At 45.3% G+C, this 17,499-nt stretch overlaps 2 protein-coding genes across 2 annotated transcripts in view; both read right to left on the minus strand.

Moving 5' to 3' along the window:
- LOC109433196 (LIM/homeobox protein Lhx6-like) overlaps positions 1-17,499 on the minus strand; it is an 811,403-nt gene that overhangs the window by 319,295 nt on the left and 474,609 nt on the right. The gene's annotated exons all lie outside the window — the stretch shown is intronic.
- Positions 13,878-15,530, minus strand: LOC134290739 (uncharacterized). The gene has a single exon (XM_062857932.1). The coding sequence runs from the start codon at positions 15,528-15,530 to the stop codon at positions 13,878-13,880; it is 1,653 nt and encodes a 550-aa protein (XP_062713916.1).

Genomic DNA, 17,499 nt, shown 5'->3' on the forward strand with positions numbered 1-17,499 from the left:
GTTTAGTGGGTCGAGGAGAGAGTAGTCCTGGCTTTGACACATGTTGTAGAAGACGGCCTTAAACCCACACTACCCGAACTTTCCTGTTCGGGTGTCTGTTTAGCAGATTTTCCCCTATGGTTTGGATGAAAAAAAAAAACAGGTCACCGATATGTCATGAGTGTCGAGACACAGAAGAAATACTTGAGCGGTTTGCGTAACCGCGAGGATAAATGGCAGTCATTGTCGAAGCTGATGTAAACGTGGACAATATCATTGGACGTATGTGCGTGGTGAACACTACTGTAGTATAGATTGTGTCAGCACTACAGCGGAGTTGAAGAGAAGAACATCGACATGCAATGTAGGGAGGTATGCAGGACACCGTGCGGTACGAATGTCATCATCAACTAGAATGGGCGGACCATTGCACCACTATAACACGGAGACGAAGATTTCACGGAGTTTGTAGAGTTTTCCTGTGATATCCGCTGGTAGCCGGAGCCCCACGAGTGCAGATGTTTTCCCACACCGGAACTGGAGGACTACCACTGGCGCCGATGGGAGTCAGGGTGTGGAATAGGGAAAAACGAAGTATTGGTTTCGAAAGGAATTCTTTCGACGTGGAACTCTCTTTCGGAATAGGCTCGACCACCGCCGGGGGCTAATCGAGTAGAACGTGTCGTAGCACCAGACTGGGTTGTCGAAGAGCCAGTGAACCGGACGTCAAGTTCCACCGGAATTATTGGATCGACTTCGGCACCTCACTGATTTGAGGGTTGTGTGCGCGCTCTAGAAAAGTGTAGAGCCGTGTTGGAGCAATCATTTATGGTAACGTGGTAACAGGAGCCAAAGGGCTCAGTTTCTGTGAAAGATGGACCAGGTTAGGATGGCACTTCGAATCTCATTTCACTTTCTGTTCTACAGAATCGTATATCTTGTTCTGTGACTTAAACGGCTAGCTTCCCGGAATAGCGATATGGAGTCGAGAGGACGAATTCCACCAAAGCCATCCTAGTAACATCTACCCATTAGTCTTGTAGAGGTATTGAGAACCGTCATGAAACCTAATGCCTTTCATTTCGGCATTATTATGGTTTTAAGAACCCTTCAAGTCTATTTGACTAAACAATGTTACTTGAACAAGCGATAATTTTTTGACAAATTTATTTCATTTCGTCATGCTAATTTTGCTTTCATTTCATTTCATTTCATTTCTTTATTTCGTCAATCCAACGTAGACTAGTACATAGACATAAACATATACATAAATCTTGTTTTCTATTTCTTATTAATGCATTTTTTTAATTTTTTTATAGGGGTCTAAAAAGTAGTTCGTTTAAACTATGCGTAACTATCCAGCTTTCAAATGCATTGTTTTAGTGCTCTTTCAAAATTCCAGGAATTTCAGCAGAAGTACGTGCAGCAATTCATCCAATGAATGTATTTTCTTTAGAGTTTCTCCGAAAAGTTACTTAAATGTTTTCTTAGAAATATGTTGAGAATGGTTCGTCACTTTATATTAATTTACGAAAATACAAAGATGGTTAAGTATTTTTTAATTCACGGTCCGACATTTTTTTTTTTGCCTAGCTCCAAATTTCACCTTTTCTGATTGCTCCCGACTAGAAACTCATATTGAGTTATTGAGGAAAAACCCACTTTCAAGGGGCCGCCGGTAATAAAAACTTAACGTGTCTTGAAAACCAACGGAGTTACGAATTTTGGCGTCTTTGACAAAAATATTCAGAACAGCATTTTATATAACTCTTGTGAAGACATCAATCTTGTATCTTAAAAAAAAACAAAAAGTAAATTTTTTATCTCACTTTTAGGGGGATTGATCATTTTCACCAACAGGTTAAAAGAAGCACGTTTTTGTACTGAAAAACTTCCTCGAAGACACCATGATGCTAAACGATGGTGGTGGTTAAATGATGGTTAAATCAGCAATTGCGTTCAATATAACAACTCTCTAAAACATCATTTCCTAAAACACCGTTTATCGAGAATGGCTTGACGGATCTTCGTGAAATTATGTTGGTAGTTGCATAACCCCTAAAGCTCCGTGGTCAACCTTTTCCTTTTTTGATATCGTGCATTTAGCCGAAATGGCGATCGAAAGACCTCGAAATTTTTCGATTTTTCAAAATTTCAAATCAATGCCCCTCCCTTCTCCTAGGAGGGGGAGGGTCAAAACTTCATGGTCGGGAGCAACCAGAAAAGGTGAAATTGTAAAAATGTTATTGATAATTTTAAGATATGTAACAACTTATATATGTACAATTTTTCCCAACTGTAGGGATGCTGTGGATTCCACGGTTTTTAGTAACAACGGCTGTCGAACTAACATTCCTTCCCTTTCACGATGACCGTAAAGACGGCGCCTTTATTGACTTTCAAATATTGAACTCACGAATTGTGCACATTGAGAGTTTGTCCCCAGAGTAGTCCCAGGTACAATTCAATGGCTCTCTGACATTGAACGGTCTAATCTTGTTGACGTTGATGGTAAGAGTCTTATGTCTCAACTGAGACAAAGCCTACTTCTCAGCTTAGTGTTCCATGAGCGCTTCGACGTAGAGACATTTGATGTAGATACGTAGAGACATTTATCATTGTAGATACGGCCGTATGAATTGATACACGAGAAATTTGTAATAATAATGCTTATTGTGCTCATATGAAAAATCAGAGTCCAATTATTGTAACTGATTTTTTTTACTATAACGGCATAAAAATAAAAATAATTGAATATGTGTGAATTGTAGTTGGAAAAGGAGCACCAAAAAATAGTGTGTAAAACGGTTATTTTCTGGGCTTGTTAATATCCCTTTCGGGGTTGAGTACAAAAAAGTGAAATTTTCATGGCAAATTACAAATTTTGGCTCTCCAGAACTCTTAGATTTTCTAACATAACAACACTTTTTCTTCCTCATTTGGAAGAACTACTGTTTCTCTTTTGATTTCTAGCTATGCCAAACTAGAAAAATCTGAAATAAAAAAATTGCGACAGATGAAACTTTTTCTTGTTTTATGGATTTTGTTCACTTTTTGTTTACATTATTGTGGCAACTCTCACGTGCAAAAAAAAACAAAAGTTTTTTGCACACATACAAGTACAAGAAGTGGCTCAACTATCAAAACAATTTACATCACATAAAACAATGATTAAATAGATGAAAAAAATATGTAAAACTATTGTTGCTCAATAGCACAATTGTGTTGATTCGTCACGAAAGGGATATAGTTCAAATACGCCGCAGTTCGGTAGCACCCCACACGCAGAAATTTCAAACGAAAAGATCCCGCATTGCAACTTTCCTGCAAAGCTGCAACAATTGTTGGTAAGTGAGCAGATGGGAAACTGCAAAGTCAGCCGTTTTGCACTTTTCCGTTCGTTTTGTTTTCACCCGTAAACGGGTGGATTCGTTTGGATTTCCCCAACAAGTGCTGACCTTGGCTGCGTTGATAGGTAACGAACAATTTCCAGCGTGCGGTTTCGATGGTGCGGCGAAAACGCAAAAGAATCAACTGGTGGAAGACGGTTTGAATGAGTGCAAATGTAGCGTGTCTGGTTGTTGACTCTCTAGTAGAGAGCTTGTTTTTACTTCCCAAACGCAGAAATTGTTTATGATTTTAATAGCAGCAACGCTTTGTTGGCTGAGCAAAACAGCTGTTTGATTCTTCCCGTCGTTCCATATTGTTACTAACAATATTGTTTCAAACAAAAGCTATGGAACTGTGTAATGATTTTCTAAATCAAGTTTAGAACTTTATCAATTCTCCTTTGAATTGTTCATTTTCCCAACTCACACACAGCGTTATCCCAACCCAGCATTGCATTCTTCGTTCCCAAGTAGGACAATAAAAATTCCCTTTTCCATAATTATCAGCATGAATGCTGATATCGAGCACTGAAACATCTATCAATACGTATGTGTTGTTCCCATATTGAAAATTCCTATCACATAGCTTCTAGAACGCGAACATATGCAATATAGCAGCCATCCATCGTTAACGTGGTTGACTTCCATCTCGTATCGGTAGGAAGGAGAAGAGAAGAACGATAGGAAAAAATCCACTGAAGCGTTTTTCATATGCTTTGATAAAGGGGGCAAGATGATGTGAAAATTACATTATGTGTTACAGCATTCCTAATAACAACCGAAAATAATAAACAGCATGTTGTGATAGTCTTACAGCTACTAACAAAACTGACAAAAATTTCAGTAGCAGTGCGAACAGGGCATACCAAATCAAGCCATTTTTTCTCCAAAAGTATCATACCGTTTAAATAGATCCTCAACGTACTAAAAGCCGCATTTTGCCTAATGGCATGCAGATAGTTTCATCCTCATACTCCGCTAGCACAACGCTATTATCGGGAAAGCGACCGTGTCGTCTTCAGCGTAAAAGGATATCCCCCCACCAGCACCAGTTCCCATCCTTGGCCTTTCGATCCACATACATTTAATTCTATTTAATTAATCTAATTGGCTGAATTCGTGCTTTGCCTTCTGCTGCAGTCTAAATGGGTCGACCGTCGGACCGTATGTCGCGTCGCGCCGTCGGTCGTGTCCTGTGTTCGACTATGTGGAGAAGAGTCTAATACAGTACAGCTTGCTGTTAGTCACAGTGCTCCATGGTGCCACAGCCACAGACCGGCATGCAACTTTGGATGGAAGACAGAATATCCAACATAACGAACAAACTCGCAATGATGTCGCTTACACACATATCCTTTTTCCGACTTTGCTCACACTACTGCTGCTGAGTGCTGCGCCTATCATGGGGGCTAATTATATTCGTCGAGCCATATTGAGTGGAAAGCTTTTTCCACTAATGCTCAGCCGGAATTGTATCTGCATCTTCGATGCTAAACTGTTACCAGTGGAATGGAATAATGGCTCTCGGATGACTGTTTAAGCCCTTCCACTCAGGAAAAAAAGTTGAGATGACCACGTTTGTACTCAAAGTACATTGTCCTTTACATAAAACATTGAGTTCAGTTTATCTATGTTCTATCATAGTCACAGATATGACCAGCTGAAGATTACTTGTGTATGGACGATTCCAACAGGTGCAACAGGTACTTTCTCCCATCATTTTTCTGATATGCATATATCACAATTGTGTGCACGGCACCAATTTTACTAAGCATCGATATTGTGAGCGGGCATCTGAATACAGTCAGTGGCTTCACCGAAATCTACGTCCATTGTGAAACGGGAGAAAAAAAATAACGCCACGATAGCGATTTCCGCCAAAACGACAGACAAATAATAATAATTGATTGTTTTCCATTTCTCTTTCATGTCAAATATTTTGAGTCATTTCAATTTAATTTAAATTGTTGTTTTTTAATTAAACATTTTCGGACGCATGTAGGTTCCCGTACTGCAATTGAAATCTTTTCCCGCTCCCCATAACGTGCCTCCGTCCACCATCCATCAACACCGTATTTTGCCACCATATAGGATCCGTGTGTATGCAATCAGATGAAACGACAGATGCAATAAAGGGGGACAATTTTAGGAAATTGCCATACGAAGATTTGCACTTGACGGACGATTGGGTGCAGTTTTCATCGTGCTGGGCGTGTAAAATAAACTGAAGAACTTTTTTTTTGATATTTTTGTGGTTCAAGTAGGATGGTTAAATGTAATCCAAACCTGGGATTTCAAGGCTAAATTATTGTCTAATCTAATCTAATCTAATCTAATCTAATCTAATCTAATCTAATCTAACCTAATCTACTAGAGACGCAGCCAGTTCGATAAAGCATCCTAGAAACTATTTGGGTTAGGTTACGCTCAGTATTAGTAGATCGGCTCCAGAGGCACATTATTTTATACGTAGATTGCGCCCAATTTTTTTTTTCTTTTCAATATTGATGCTTGCACCACATCAAGAATATGATACAAGCATTAAAGTAGCCAGGCCTACTGCTTTGTGTTTACCGCGATGGTTTATCCTCGATATGGTTTGATATCAAGTCATTATATCATTTCTCGAATCTACAGGAGAGGAAGGATGCAGAGGAAGGGGCCGAATTTATTGAAAATCGTACGCCGGCTTGAACACCCGACTCTCCACATGACAACTTCTAGTGCAATGGTTAGGACAAACGTCTTGAAATCCTGTTTCAAAATTGCATCAGAACTTCGAACGCACAAATCTCAAGAAGCAAGCTTCAAACAACAGTGCATGTGATTATTATGTTCTTTTTTGCCTTTCTCGTACACTAAGTGTACTGGAAAGGCTATATGTTCACTCCAAAAACGACTTTTTGATAGAAAGCTCGGAGGGTCGAATCAGATATACCAACCAACTCAGTTCGACGAATTGAGCAAATGTCTGTATGTGTGTATGTATGTGTATGTGTGTATGTGTGTGTGTATGTGTGTATGTATGTCTGTGTACAAAAAAGGTCACATCACTTTTTTGAACTCAACCTCAACCGATTTTAATGACCGATGGTTTATTCGACGCGGAGTATGTTCCCATTGTTTCCTATTGAAAATGGTTCGGATCGGTTCAGCCGTTCCGGAGTTATGGCCATCTAGGTGTCCCGGACCGGTACCCCAGGAAGGGATCAGATATGAAAACGCTACAAACCCATCCATGCGACACATCAAACTACGGCATTTTCGATAACTTGATAAACGGTAAGCAGAAAAATGGTCTCAGACCATATCTGAACCGGTAGTGTCCCGGAGCCGGTTCCGGGTGTCCCACCGGAAGTTGCCAAACATAAAAGTGCACTAAACCCATGCATGCGGCATATCAAACCGCAGCTTTTTCGATACCCTGATGAACAGTAAGAAGGAATACATTCTCAGACCATATCGGAACCGGTAGTATTCCGGAACCGGTTCCAGATGTCCCGCTGAAGGTGGCCAAGTATAAAAGTTAACCAAACCCATGCATGCGACATATCAAGTAGTGGCTTTTTTGACATCCTGATGAAAGGTAAGCAGGAAAATATTCTCAGACCATATTTGAACCGGTTGTGTTCCGGAACCGGTTCCGGGTGTCCCGCCGGAAGTGGCCAAATATAAAATTGAACTAAAACCATGCATGTGACATATCAAACCGCGGCTTTTTCGATAACCTGATGAACAGTATGCAGGAAAGCATTCTCAGAACATATCGGAACCATTAGTGTTCCGAAACCGATTCCAGATGTCCCGCCAGAGGTGGCCAAGTTTCAAAGTTAACCAAACCCATACATGCAACATATCAAATAGTGGCTTTTTTGATATCCTGATGAACAGTCAGCAGGAAAATATTCTCAGACCATATGTATCTGAACCGGTAGTGATCCGGAACCGGTTCCGGGTGTCCCGCCGGAATTGGCCAAACAAAAAAGTGAACCAAACCCATGCGACAAATCAAATCGCGGATTTTTAGGTATCTTGATTTGGCAAAAAAAAAAGTTTCCGGCCATATTTGGAACAACCGGTAGTATTCCTCACCGATTAAGGGTGCCCCATCGGAAGTGGTCAAATGTAAAGGAGAACCAACGCCATAAATAGCTGTTTTGGTAACCTGATGAACGGTTAACAAAAGAAACAATCATGGACCATACTTTGGAAAATCAATACTGTGCCGAAACCGGTTCCAGGTGCTCCGCCGGAAGTGGTCAATTGTAGAACGGAACCAAACGCATGCACACCGCGCATTAAATATCGGCTTTTTCGATGATGCGCAGAACGGTCAGCAAGAAAAGTCTCAGGCCACTTTAAGACTACCGGAACCACTTTCGAGTGTCTCGCCGGAACTGGCGAAATGCACAAATAAGTGTTTGACAGTACATCAAATAGCAGCTTTTTTGAATACACGATGATCGATTCGTAAGAACATAGCCTCAGACTATATTTTAGACAACCGGTAGTGTCCCGAAACCAGTTCTGAGTGTCCCACTGGAAGTGGTCAAATGTAATAGTGATCTATACCCACCCATGTATGAGATAAATCAATTCGTGTTTTTTTTTGGGTAACCTAATGAACGTTAGCAATGAAATAGTCTCAGACTATATTTGGGAGACCCGGTGTGCTCCGGAACCTGTTCCGGTACCGCATCGAAAGTAACCAAATGTACCATGCAACATATTACATCACGGATTTTTGAATAACCCGAGGAACGGTTAACTAGAAAATAGGCTCACACCACATTACTGACTACCGGTAGGGTTGCACAACCAGCGTTTGGTGCTTCGCCGGAACTACGAAAGTAAATAAATCAATGCAAGCGATCAATATGTGTGAGAGAACAAAATCTTACAAATTAAACCCACATACAAACAGACGTCGCACTATACTCATTACCTATCGCTCTTGTTTTCAACGGTCAATAAGATACAGCCCAAATGTTCAGAAAAAAAAATGTGATCTGTGATTATGTAAAGAGTTATAGCTTAGCTTGTTAGTATCGTCTTGATATTGATCAGCCTCCAGTGTTAGTGAAGGTGCTCAACAAAGTGCTCAAGCAGTCAACTGAGAAGTCTGATATTTTTCAGCCCTGCTTATACGTTGAACATAATGTCGGACTATGTGCAATCAATAAGTTTTAAGTCAATTCAAAGATGTCTGATAAAATGCTTGCTTTTCTATATAAATATTCGGATTCAGAAACACTTTGACTTACGTTGCCGGAAAGATTGTGAGAACATGTTCGACGAGAAAGGCACTATCACCACTAGGTGGATTAATTTGGGTTTTTTAACTTATTTTTATTCGTGAATTTTAAATTATTCTGTTCTTGCTCACTTGTAATAAGCTTAAAATAAGAAGATCAGGTGCGCTGGTTTTGTTTACGAAGAGTTTTGTGCGCTTAAAATCGTGAGTAGGTGCCAAAGTCGGCCATTGTGGCGGCCATTTTGGGATTCTAACAAGTCTGTCCTTAAGGAGCCGCCATGAAAGTACATCACCCTGGCGCAGTCCTCGTCGAGATTCTAATGAACTAAAGTGCTGCTTGGTCCTTCCAGAGGCCCTGTCCTTATTTTGGCACATTTGGGCTCGCGGCACAAAGCCAATTCGGGATGCGTTGAACTTCTGGTAGAACTCCTTCTACCAAGCTATCATCTCCTTCTTTGCTGCTTCCACTTCCGTTTGTAACATTCTACGCTTTGCCGAGTCCCACTCGGCAGTTAGACCTGTGCGCCGACTATATTTTGCTCGGCGGCGCGGCAGCGTGAGGACCATTTTTTTCCGGTGGCGGCGGCGTGAATTGACGTAACAAACATTTAACCATAATGTCAAAATTGGCAAAGCAAAGAAGTTGTCAATACGCTCTGGAATTTGCAATCTAAGCTTTTTCATGACCATTGATGACATAAACTATTATGTTTGAATGAATGTACCATTTTTTATTTCTGTTCAGGTCCGTCACTGCGACCAGTGATTAGACCTATTGTGACATTACCCGTTGTTACATAAATCCATCGTGAATGAAGGGCAATACAATATCGATTTTACTACAGTTTTCATTTTGTTCTAAAGCCTTCTAAAGCTATCAAATTTGATAAAAAATTTGCACTATTGAACCAAGGAATCCCCGAATCATTTCAGGGAAGAATCTCACAGAAGGTGTCAGAAGGAATTCCAGGGGGAGCCTTAAAGAAATTCCTGGAGGAATCCAAGTAGAAACTTCTGGACTAATTTCTACAGGAACTGCTGTATCAAACTCTGAAGAAACTTCTTGCAGGTGGGTCAAGAATCTTTCGAAGAGAGATCCCTGCAGAAACTTGTGAGGAAATCCCTGATGGGAATTTTCGAGTTATTTAACCTTCCGTAACTCGCGCGGTTAACTACCTGCGTCAGCACCACACTAATACTGAGTACAAAAAGCGAGATTTTTTCAACGTGTTGTACAAAATACAACAGCGCGATCGCTCGAGGGTTAAGAAGGAATTCCAGAAGTATGCCCTAAATGAATTCAAACAGGAACCCGAGGGAATTACAGCAGGAATCCCCAAAGGAATTCCTGCGAGAATTTGTAAAGGTCAAAGAAAAATATCCAGGAGGAATCTCCAAAGAATTTCCAGCAGATATTTTTAAAAGAATTGCAGTAGAAATTTCTAAGTCAATTCAAAAAAGAAACTCTAAAGTATTTATAGAAGAAATCGAAGAAAAATATCTAGGAGGAATCTTTGAATGAGTTCCAGGAGAAATCTCTGGAAGAATTCTGGGAAGAATTGACACTAGAAATCCACGAAAGAATTCCAGGAGAAATCCCCGAAGAAATTCGAAGAGGAATCCCCAAAGGAATTCCAAGAGAGAATCCCGCAGAAATTGCAGGAGTAATCTTCGAAGAAGCTCGAAGACGAATCACCACTGGAATTCTAGGAGGAAATCCCGAAGGAATTCCAGGAGTAATCCCCAACGAAATATGAGAAGGAATTCTCGAAGGAATTTTAGGAGGAATCCTTGAAGGAAGTTCTGAAGCAATCCCCGAAGGAAATCCAGGAGGAATCCCCGAAGGAATTCCAGGAGGAATCTCTGAAGGAACTCTAGGAGGAATCACTGAAGGAACTCTAGGAGGAATCTCCGAAAGAATTCCAAGCGGAATTCTCAAAGATTTTTGCAAGAGGAAATCCCGGAGGAATTTCACGAGGAATTTCTGAAGCAATTTTAGGAGGAATCAGGGCCGGATCTAAGGGGGGGCCGGGGGGCCCGGGACCCGGGCCCACACATTTTAGGGGCCCCCACATTTTAGGGGCCCCCACAAAATCCTTTTTTTGTTGCTAACATTAGCTTTATTTTTCATATTGCTCAAGTACTGTTCGAAAATAAGAAAAAACATTTTTGGTCATCTCTCCGAGGGGCCTCCACATCCGCTCGGGCCCCGGGCCCCCACAATCCTTAATCCGGGCCTGGGAGGAATCTTCGAAGATGTTTTAAGAGAAATCACCAAAAAAATTCCAGGAGGAGTCCACGACAGAATATCAAGAGCACAGATAAAAATAATGAGATTTACACGTCATGTAAACTTCATTTTAGTCATGTAAATTTATTGTTATGATAGTTTACATGATATATCATGTAAATTTATGTTATATGTCATATAAACACTCAGAGCCATGCTGAATTACATGACACATAATGGAAGTTTTCATGGAATTTCATTACTTTTACATGATATGTCATGTAAACTTCTGTGATAACCAACATAATTGCATCATATGTCACAGAATTGTACACTCGTTTTTCGATATGTGAGGAATCCTCAAAGAATGTTTAAGAGGATAACCATCGAAAAATATCCAGGATATTTAAAAGGAATTTTTTTTTTTTTTTGGTTTTTATTTCTGTGTATTTTAACTAAAGCTAATTCTACACTTGTCAAGTTGAGAAGAGGAGACCCAGAGGGGGCCTTCCCAATCTTAATATTAGGGGAAGGATGACCCGGAGGGGGTCCCTTTCGAGCCCAACCGTGGGGTCTCGCCGTTTCGTCTTAAAGCTAACAATTATTTTGCGCGACCGATTTACAAACAATTAGCAGACAACTAACAAAACGAATTTAGACTAACAAAAACATTTTAAAAAACTAATCCGAGTTACATCTGCAAAAAATATCTTCTTTCCGTGTGTATTGTTTTTCCGGAACCCGCCACCAGGTGGCTTTTCAGCTGTTGGCAGTGTCCCAGGTGAAAGCTGCCACCTGGGTTGAAAAGTTTCATTTGACGTTTTACTTTTGACAGGCGGACAGAAACTGACATTCGCTTTGCTGTCTTCCTCTTGTCAGTGTCCGGCAGCGGGAGTCTGCCTGTTTTTTCTTTTCTTCGTGGCGAGTGGACGGTGACGACAACGCCGATGGTGGTTAGTCACCATCGGTGAAAAATTTTTAGACAACGTGGTCGGACGTTCGGAGGCCGGTCAATCTCCTCTCGGCACCCAAGTAGGGTAACCGGGAATGGGGAAAACGGTCTCCGGGCGTTGGAAGTGCTTGGGCTGCTGCGGGGCGGATCGAGATTTTTCCTGGCCTCAAAGCGGAGGCCATTAGTGATGGGCGGTGGGCGATGGGGGATGGAAAACAGATTTCCACATGCGTAGCTCCACAGAGTCCCCCGGGGGAACGAAGAGAATAATGTGCGCGTATTTCAAGTGCTGCGAGTGCGATTTGTGTTGGGTTGGGGTGGGAAAATTACTCTCAAGCGAGCTCCGTAGTGTCCCCCGGGGGAACGAAGACAGTGCGCGTTATTTTCGTCCGAAAGCACCCCTGAGCCTCCGGAGGACGAAGCAGAACTTCCAGCCACCCGGGCTGGGAGTTTTTCGGTATCGATGGCGACCCAGAGCCCCCTGGGGGGACGAAGATCGTCGGTAAAGTGATTGTGGCGTTGCGTTGAGGCACAGGGCCCCTCGGGGGGACGAAGAGCTTGCAGTTCGATCAGGGTTAAGTGCACCAGTGACGTTTTTATCCGTAGAGACCCACGGGGGGCGAAACAGGCTTCCGGCCGCCGGGCTTTAGGCCTTAACGGAGTGATCGATGTTGCGTAGTGCCCCTCGGGGGGACGAAGAAGCCCTGATCGCTGCGAGTTGGTGTTTTCGAGGTACACAGTGCTCCCCGGGGAGACGAAAAGCTCCAGTGACAACGTTTAAGAGCCATAGAGCCTCCCGGGAGGACGAAGATGTGGGTGGTTGGGTGTTTTGGCAAAAATTCTCGATCCGCCCCGTTCCTGCTTGGGCGCAACGGAGTGAAACCTCGGGGCCCGCAGCTCCAACCCCTGGCACCCTGGTACGGGTCCGCCACGCGGGGGAGGCGATGCGGGGGAAATCGATGACCTCCCACCCCTGGCACCCTGGATGCGGGTCCGCCACGCGGGTGAGAAGGGCGGAAAGTATCACCGTCGGAAGGAGAGCCCTCGGACTAGGGTTCGTTGCTGGAGGATCCTCGGACTGGCAACTCCCAACCCTGGCACCCTGGGCCGGGTCCGCCACGCGGGGGAAAGCGTCGCCAATCCTCACAAAGGTAAGTGTACGATTTGTTGATATTGGGTTCTTCTTTAAGGGGGCGGCACGCCTATTTGCGTGCCCTTTGTGCGGTGTTTTGTTTTATTGCTAGCTGTTAACCGTTTTCTTTTTCTTGGATTGGATTTTCAGGTGCAGTACGAGGAAAACAGAGAGGTTCCAATTCCTGGCACCCTGGACGGACAGGTCCTTCACCGTTAGGAGGCGGGAGGAGGCTTCAATCCTGTCGTGTTTCGCCAGCTTTTCGGCCACTGGTACCCTGGAGACGGGTCCACCAGAGGCTGCCTTCGGTTGATGTTCCTGGGGTGCTGATGATTGTGGCCCGGGGGGCCTGTATGCTGCTGCGTCACGGAGGCCGCCAGTCCCTGTCTAAAGACAGTAGGGGCTGTAACGGCGGTCACGGGTAAGTATATGATGAGGTAGCACTGCTGTACTGTTGATATAGCCGTTCTCTTTTTTTAGGAGATGGTCGGTGGTAGGCCCGAGACGGTGGGTCGGATGATGGAGGGCAAACGAAGGAAGACGTACAATACTGGAAGCCGATGCCCTGTCGGTCGAGCGGTGGTTCGCTGTGTAGTAGTCTGGTGAGTCTGTACAAATACCTTTGGCCTTGCAAAGGCATTGTAGTTAGGCAAGTAGCTTGTTTGGTTGTTTGTTCGTTTTGGGTGGGTCTTATCCCCCGGTCTTCCACGTCGGGAGTGCCCACCTGTGCCCTTTTCGGTTGGTGACGTAGCGTAGGTATGTTTGTGTTGTCGGTTGAAGGATAGGTCTTAGTCGCCGGCCATCTCCATCAGGGATGACCACCGTGGTGGTATAGTTTTTTGTTCTTGTTGATTTGGGACTTACAACCCGGGTTTGGGTGCCCGGGATGCCCAAAGACGCCTCTCTGTGAGTGTCTGGTTTCAGGGTTCGGTGGATTTTGCCTAAATCTGGTGATATAGGCCGGCTTCCTTGAGGAACACCAGCAGTGCCCCAATCGTAGCAGCATCATCTCCAAGAGCGTTTCGGATGCTGGTAGAGATTCCGTAGGTTTCCCGAGGGTAGTTGTATTGGGGACAGTTGCAGATGACGTGCTCGACGGAGTTCTGGACGCCGCAGATGTCGCAGTTGATCCGGAAAGGGCCATGTCCGAAATTGTAGGCGAATCGGGCATGTCCAGTCCTGAGACGGGAAATCTTCTTCTGGTCCCGGAGGGACTGGAGGTCAGTCCATTTCGAGACCGTATCTTTTATCTTCCGCAGTTGCTGGTTTCTGCTTTGGTTCCATAATGCCGCCCAGTGATTCCAGACCGCACGAAGGATCCATTTTTTGACGTCATCTAGTGGGACAGTGCTGGTGAACCGCTGTCCCTCATGTCCGACTCCGGCTAAACGGTCGGCTGCTTCGTTTCCAGCAATTTTGCAATGTCCGGGTATCCAGGCGAGCGTCGTGTCGGTTTGGATGGCCGCAATTATGCCCTGTATCCAGGGGTGCTTCGGTTTGTCCGATCCAAGAGCGGCCAGAACGCTAGCGGAATCGGTCAGGACAAGGATCGGTTTGGAAGAAGGAGTAGTGATAGCAGTGAAGATTGCCGCAGCTTCGGCGGAGAACACCGAGCACTCCGGGGCCAGGCTTTGGCTGACATCTAGTTCCGGTCCAAAAACGCCAATTCCAACTCCCCTACTGGAGAGGGATCCATCCGTATACCTGACATTGTGGTAGGGATAGCGAGACCCGACGAGTTCGCGCACCGCCGACTGGAGGGCGGCTGATTCGCTTCCTTTACGGAAACTGTTCTTAATGCTGTTTTCGACGTGGATGACTGGGTTCTGCCAGCTGATGGGTCCGTTCCAATGGACCTTGGCTACCGGAGGGAGGTTGGCTTTGGTGGTTATGCGAAGTATCCTATCGCATTCTTCAAGCAGGAAAGTCCTTTCCGAGCCGGAAGTTTTCGCCGCGATGGTGGCGGCCTTTTGACAAAGCGTTTTGAAGAGCAACATGCGGAAAGGAAGAGTGCCTATCTCCGCACACGCTGAGAATGCGGGGGTTGACGGTAGCAATCCGGAAATGGTCCTAATGTATCCATTGTGGGTCGACTCCAGAATATCACAGAGAAGTTCACGCGAGATGCAGGTTAGCTCTAAACCGTAGAAGAGTCGGCTATCAATCAAAGCTTTTGCCACTCGTAGCCTGAGGTCACGATTGTTGGACCGGTGGGGTTTAGAGATTGTCTTGATCAGGTTAACTCGGGTTTTGCAGCTGGCTTTTACGCTGTTGAAGTGTTCCCTGAATTTCAGGTTTCGGTCAATGGAAACTCCAAGGACCCTGACGATCTTCTTGTTGGGGATTCTGTCTCCATTAATTGAAATGGCAGGGCTCCCAAGCTGGTGTTTGTAGCGGCAGACATGCCCTCTGACACTCTTGACTGCCGAGAGGGTAAAACCCACAGATTCAGTCCATTTTGCGACAGCGTTTACCGCACCTTGGATCTTGCGCCGGGCTAGTCCGGGGGAGCTGGCTATGACCACGAGCAGGATATCGTCGGCATAAACGAACACGTAGATATTAGCCGGAAGTCGCGAGAATAAGCTGTTCATGGCTACGAGAAATAATGTTACCGCTAGTACGGAGCCTTGCGGAACACCGGTCTCCTCCGGATGTTCTGATGATGTTTGGTTGCCTACCAAGACGCGGAACGTACGGCCAACGAGGAAATTCTTCACAAAGGCAAGGATGTTTCCGCAAAAACCTCATTCCTCCAACTGCTTCAGGACGAAAGGTGTCCATGTCCTGTTGAAAGCTTTGGCTATGTCGAGCGAGACCAGCTCAGCGTGTTGGCCTTCGGAGTGAGCTTCATGCAATAGATCACCCAGGGCCGCGAAATACGTGTCCGTGCCATAGCCTGGCCTGAAGGCGTGTTGGTTTGATTGGAGACGGTTGTCTGCATTCAGCTTCTCTCTTATGCGTCGGTTGACCATGCGTTCCACCACCTTCCCCATACAGCTGGTCAGGGAGATGGGTCGGAACTTGGTAGGATCCCGCGTCTGGACGTTGGCCTTGGGAATCGGAATCACTATGCTGGTTCTCCACTCCGGAGGGAAGGAGTTTTCCAGCCACATGCGATTAACAAGCTCCAGAAAAGTTATTTTGGCAGAGGTGGGTAGATGTCGCAGCATCGGGTAACCGATGTTGTCCGGCCCGGCCGATTTTCCGCTGCTGTTTCCAAGTGCGAAACCGAGTTCCTTGAAGGAGAAGGGCCGGTTCAGCGGATTATCCTCGTTGTCAGGGGGAACTGTGTAGTCCCTGAGTCCTGGCAGGGTTCTGATTCTTGCCTTGAATCTTTCACAGTACCCGTCAATCGCCACCAGCTCTGCGAAGTACTTGGCTAAGCCTTCGGCGACCAGAGGCGGGTCGGACAAGGTACGCCCGTCGATGTCTATCCGGATGGGTGTTGACTTCCGTTTCCCGCTGAGGGCGTTGATCCTCCCCCAGAGATCAGTTGCTGACTGGGATGAATTAAGTGATTCCAGGAATTTTTCCCAGGATTCAGTTTTCGCCTTGCTAACCGTTTTCTTGCATTGGATGTGAAGTGCCCGGTAACTTGCTAGGGCCGTTTCCTTTTCTGGGTGGTCAGGGGCGAGCCTTTTGACTCGCCTGAGGGCTTTCCTTCTGGACTTGATGGCTTTTTGGACCTCGTCGCACCACCAGTGGAGGGCTTTTCGGCCTGGCTTGCTGCTGGTTTTGGGAATTGCTGATTCAGCTGCGCGTCGGACAATGGTGGATAGTTCCTCGATCGTGGTGGGCGCACTGTTGCTGGTTTGCTCGACGATGGAATCTTCGTAGGCTCCCCAATCGGCACGGTCGTAGACCCATCTGGGCCGCAACGTGGTAGACGGGGCCAGTGCTTTAGCGGTGATCTGGATAGGGTAGTGATCGCTTCCAAATAGGTCGGAGGAGACTGTCCAGCGGAGGAGCGCCGCCAGGGAGCGGCTTGCTATGGATACATCTATCGCGGAGGAGGCCCGGCCGTTGTAAAAAGTCGCCGAACCGTCATTGAGGATGATAAAATCCAGCTCTTCGAGCTTTCTTAGGATGGTAGTTCCACGAGGATCCGTCTTTTCACCGCCCCAAGCCGGGTGGTGGGCGTTGAGGTCACCGACGATTAGTTTGGGTTCCGGTACCCTCAAGCTGGCCTCCTAGGTTGGGTAGGGAGCCGCCAGGAAAATAAGCGTTGATCACGGAGATTTGGATGCTACCTTTGATTCGGACTCCAACGACTGGTAGGTCGCTGCTCAGATTCAGCACGTCAAAGGGGATTTGCTGATGGATCCCTATGGCCACGGAGTGACGAATGTTTCGACCTATTTTGGTGATCCAAATGTACCGGCCGCCGAGTGACCGGTTGATCCGGGCGACATCCACTCTATTAACCTCTTGTAAGGCGATGATCCACGGTTGGTTCTCGTTGGTCAGAAGCTCTAGGTTGGCCAGATTATTGTAGAACCCATTGATGTTCCACTGAAGGCAAAGGTTAACGGGTTTTGGCAAGGTAGGCCCAGGGTGGTC

This window comes from Aedes albopictus, chromosome 3, assembly GCF_035046485.1.
Source record: "Aedes albopictus strain Foshan chromosome 3, AalbF5, whole genome shotgun sequence".
Taxonomy (NCBI): Eukaryota; Metazoa; Arthropoda; class Insecta; order Diptera; family Culicidae; genus Aedes; species Aedes albopictus.

Coding starts and splice junctions, on each gene's coding strand:
- LOC134290739 (XM_062857932.1), bottom strand. CDS start 15,530: ATGAACAGCTTATTCTCGCGACTTCCGGCTAATATCTACGTGTTCGTT.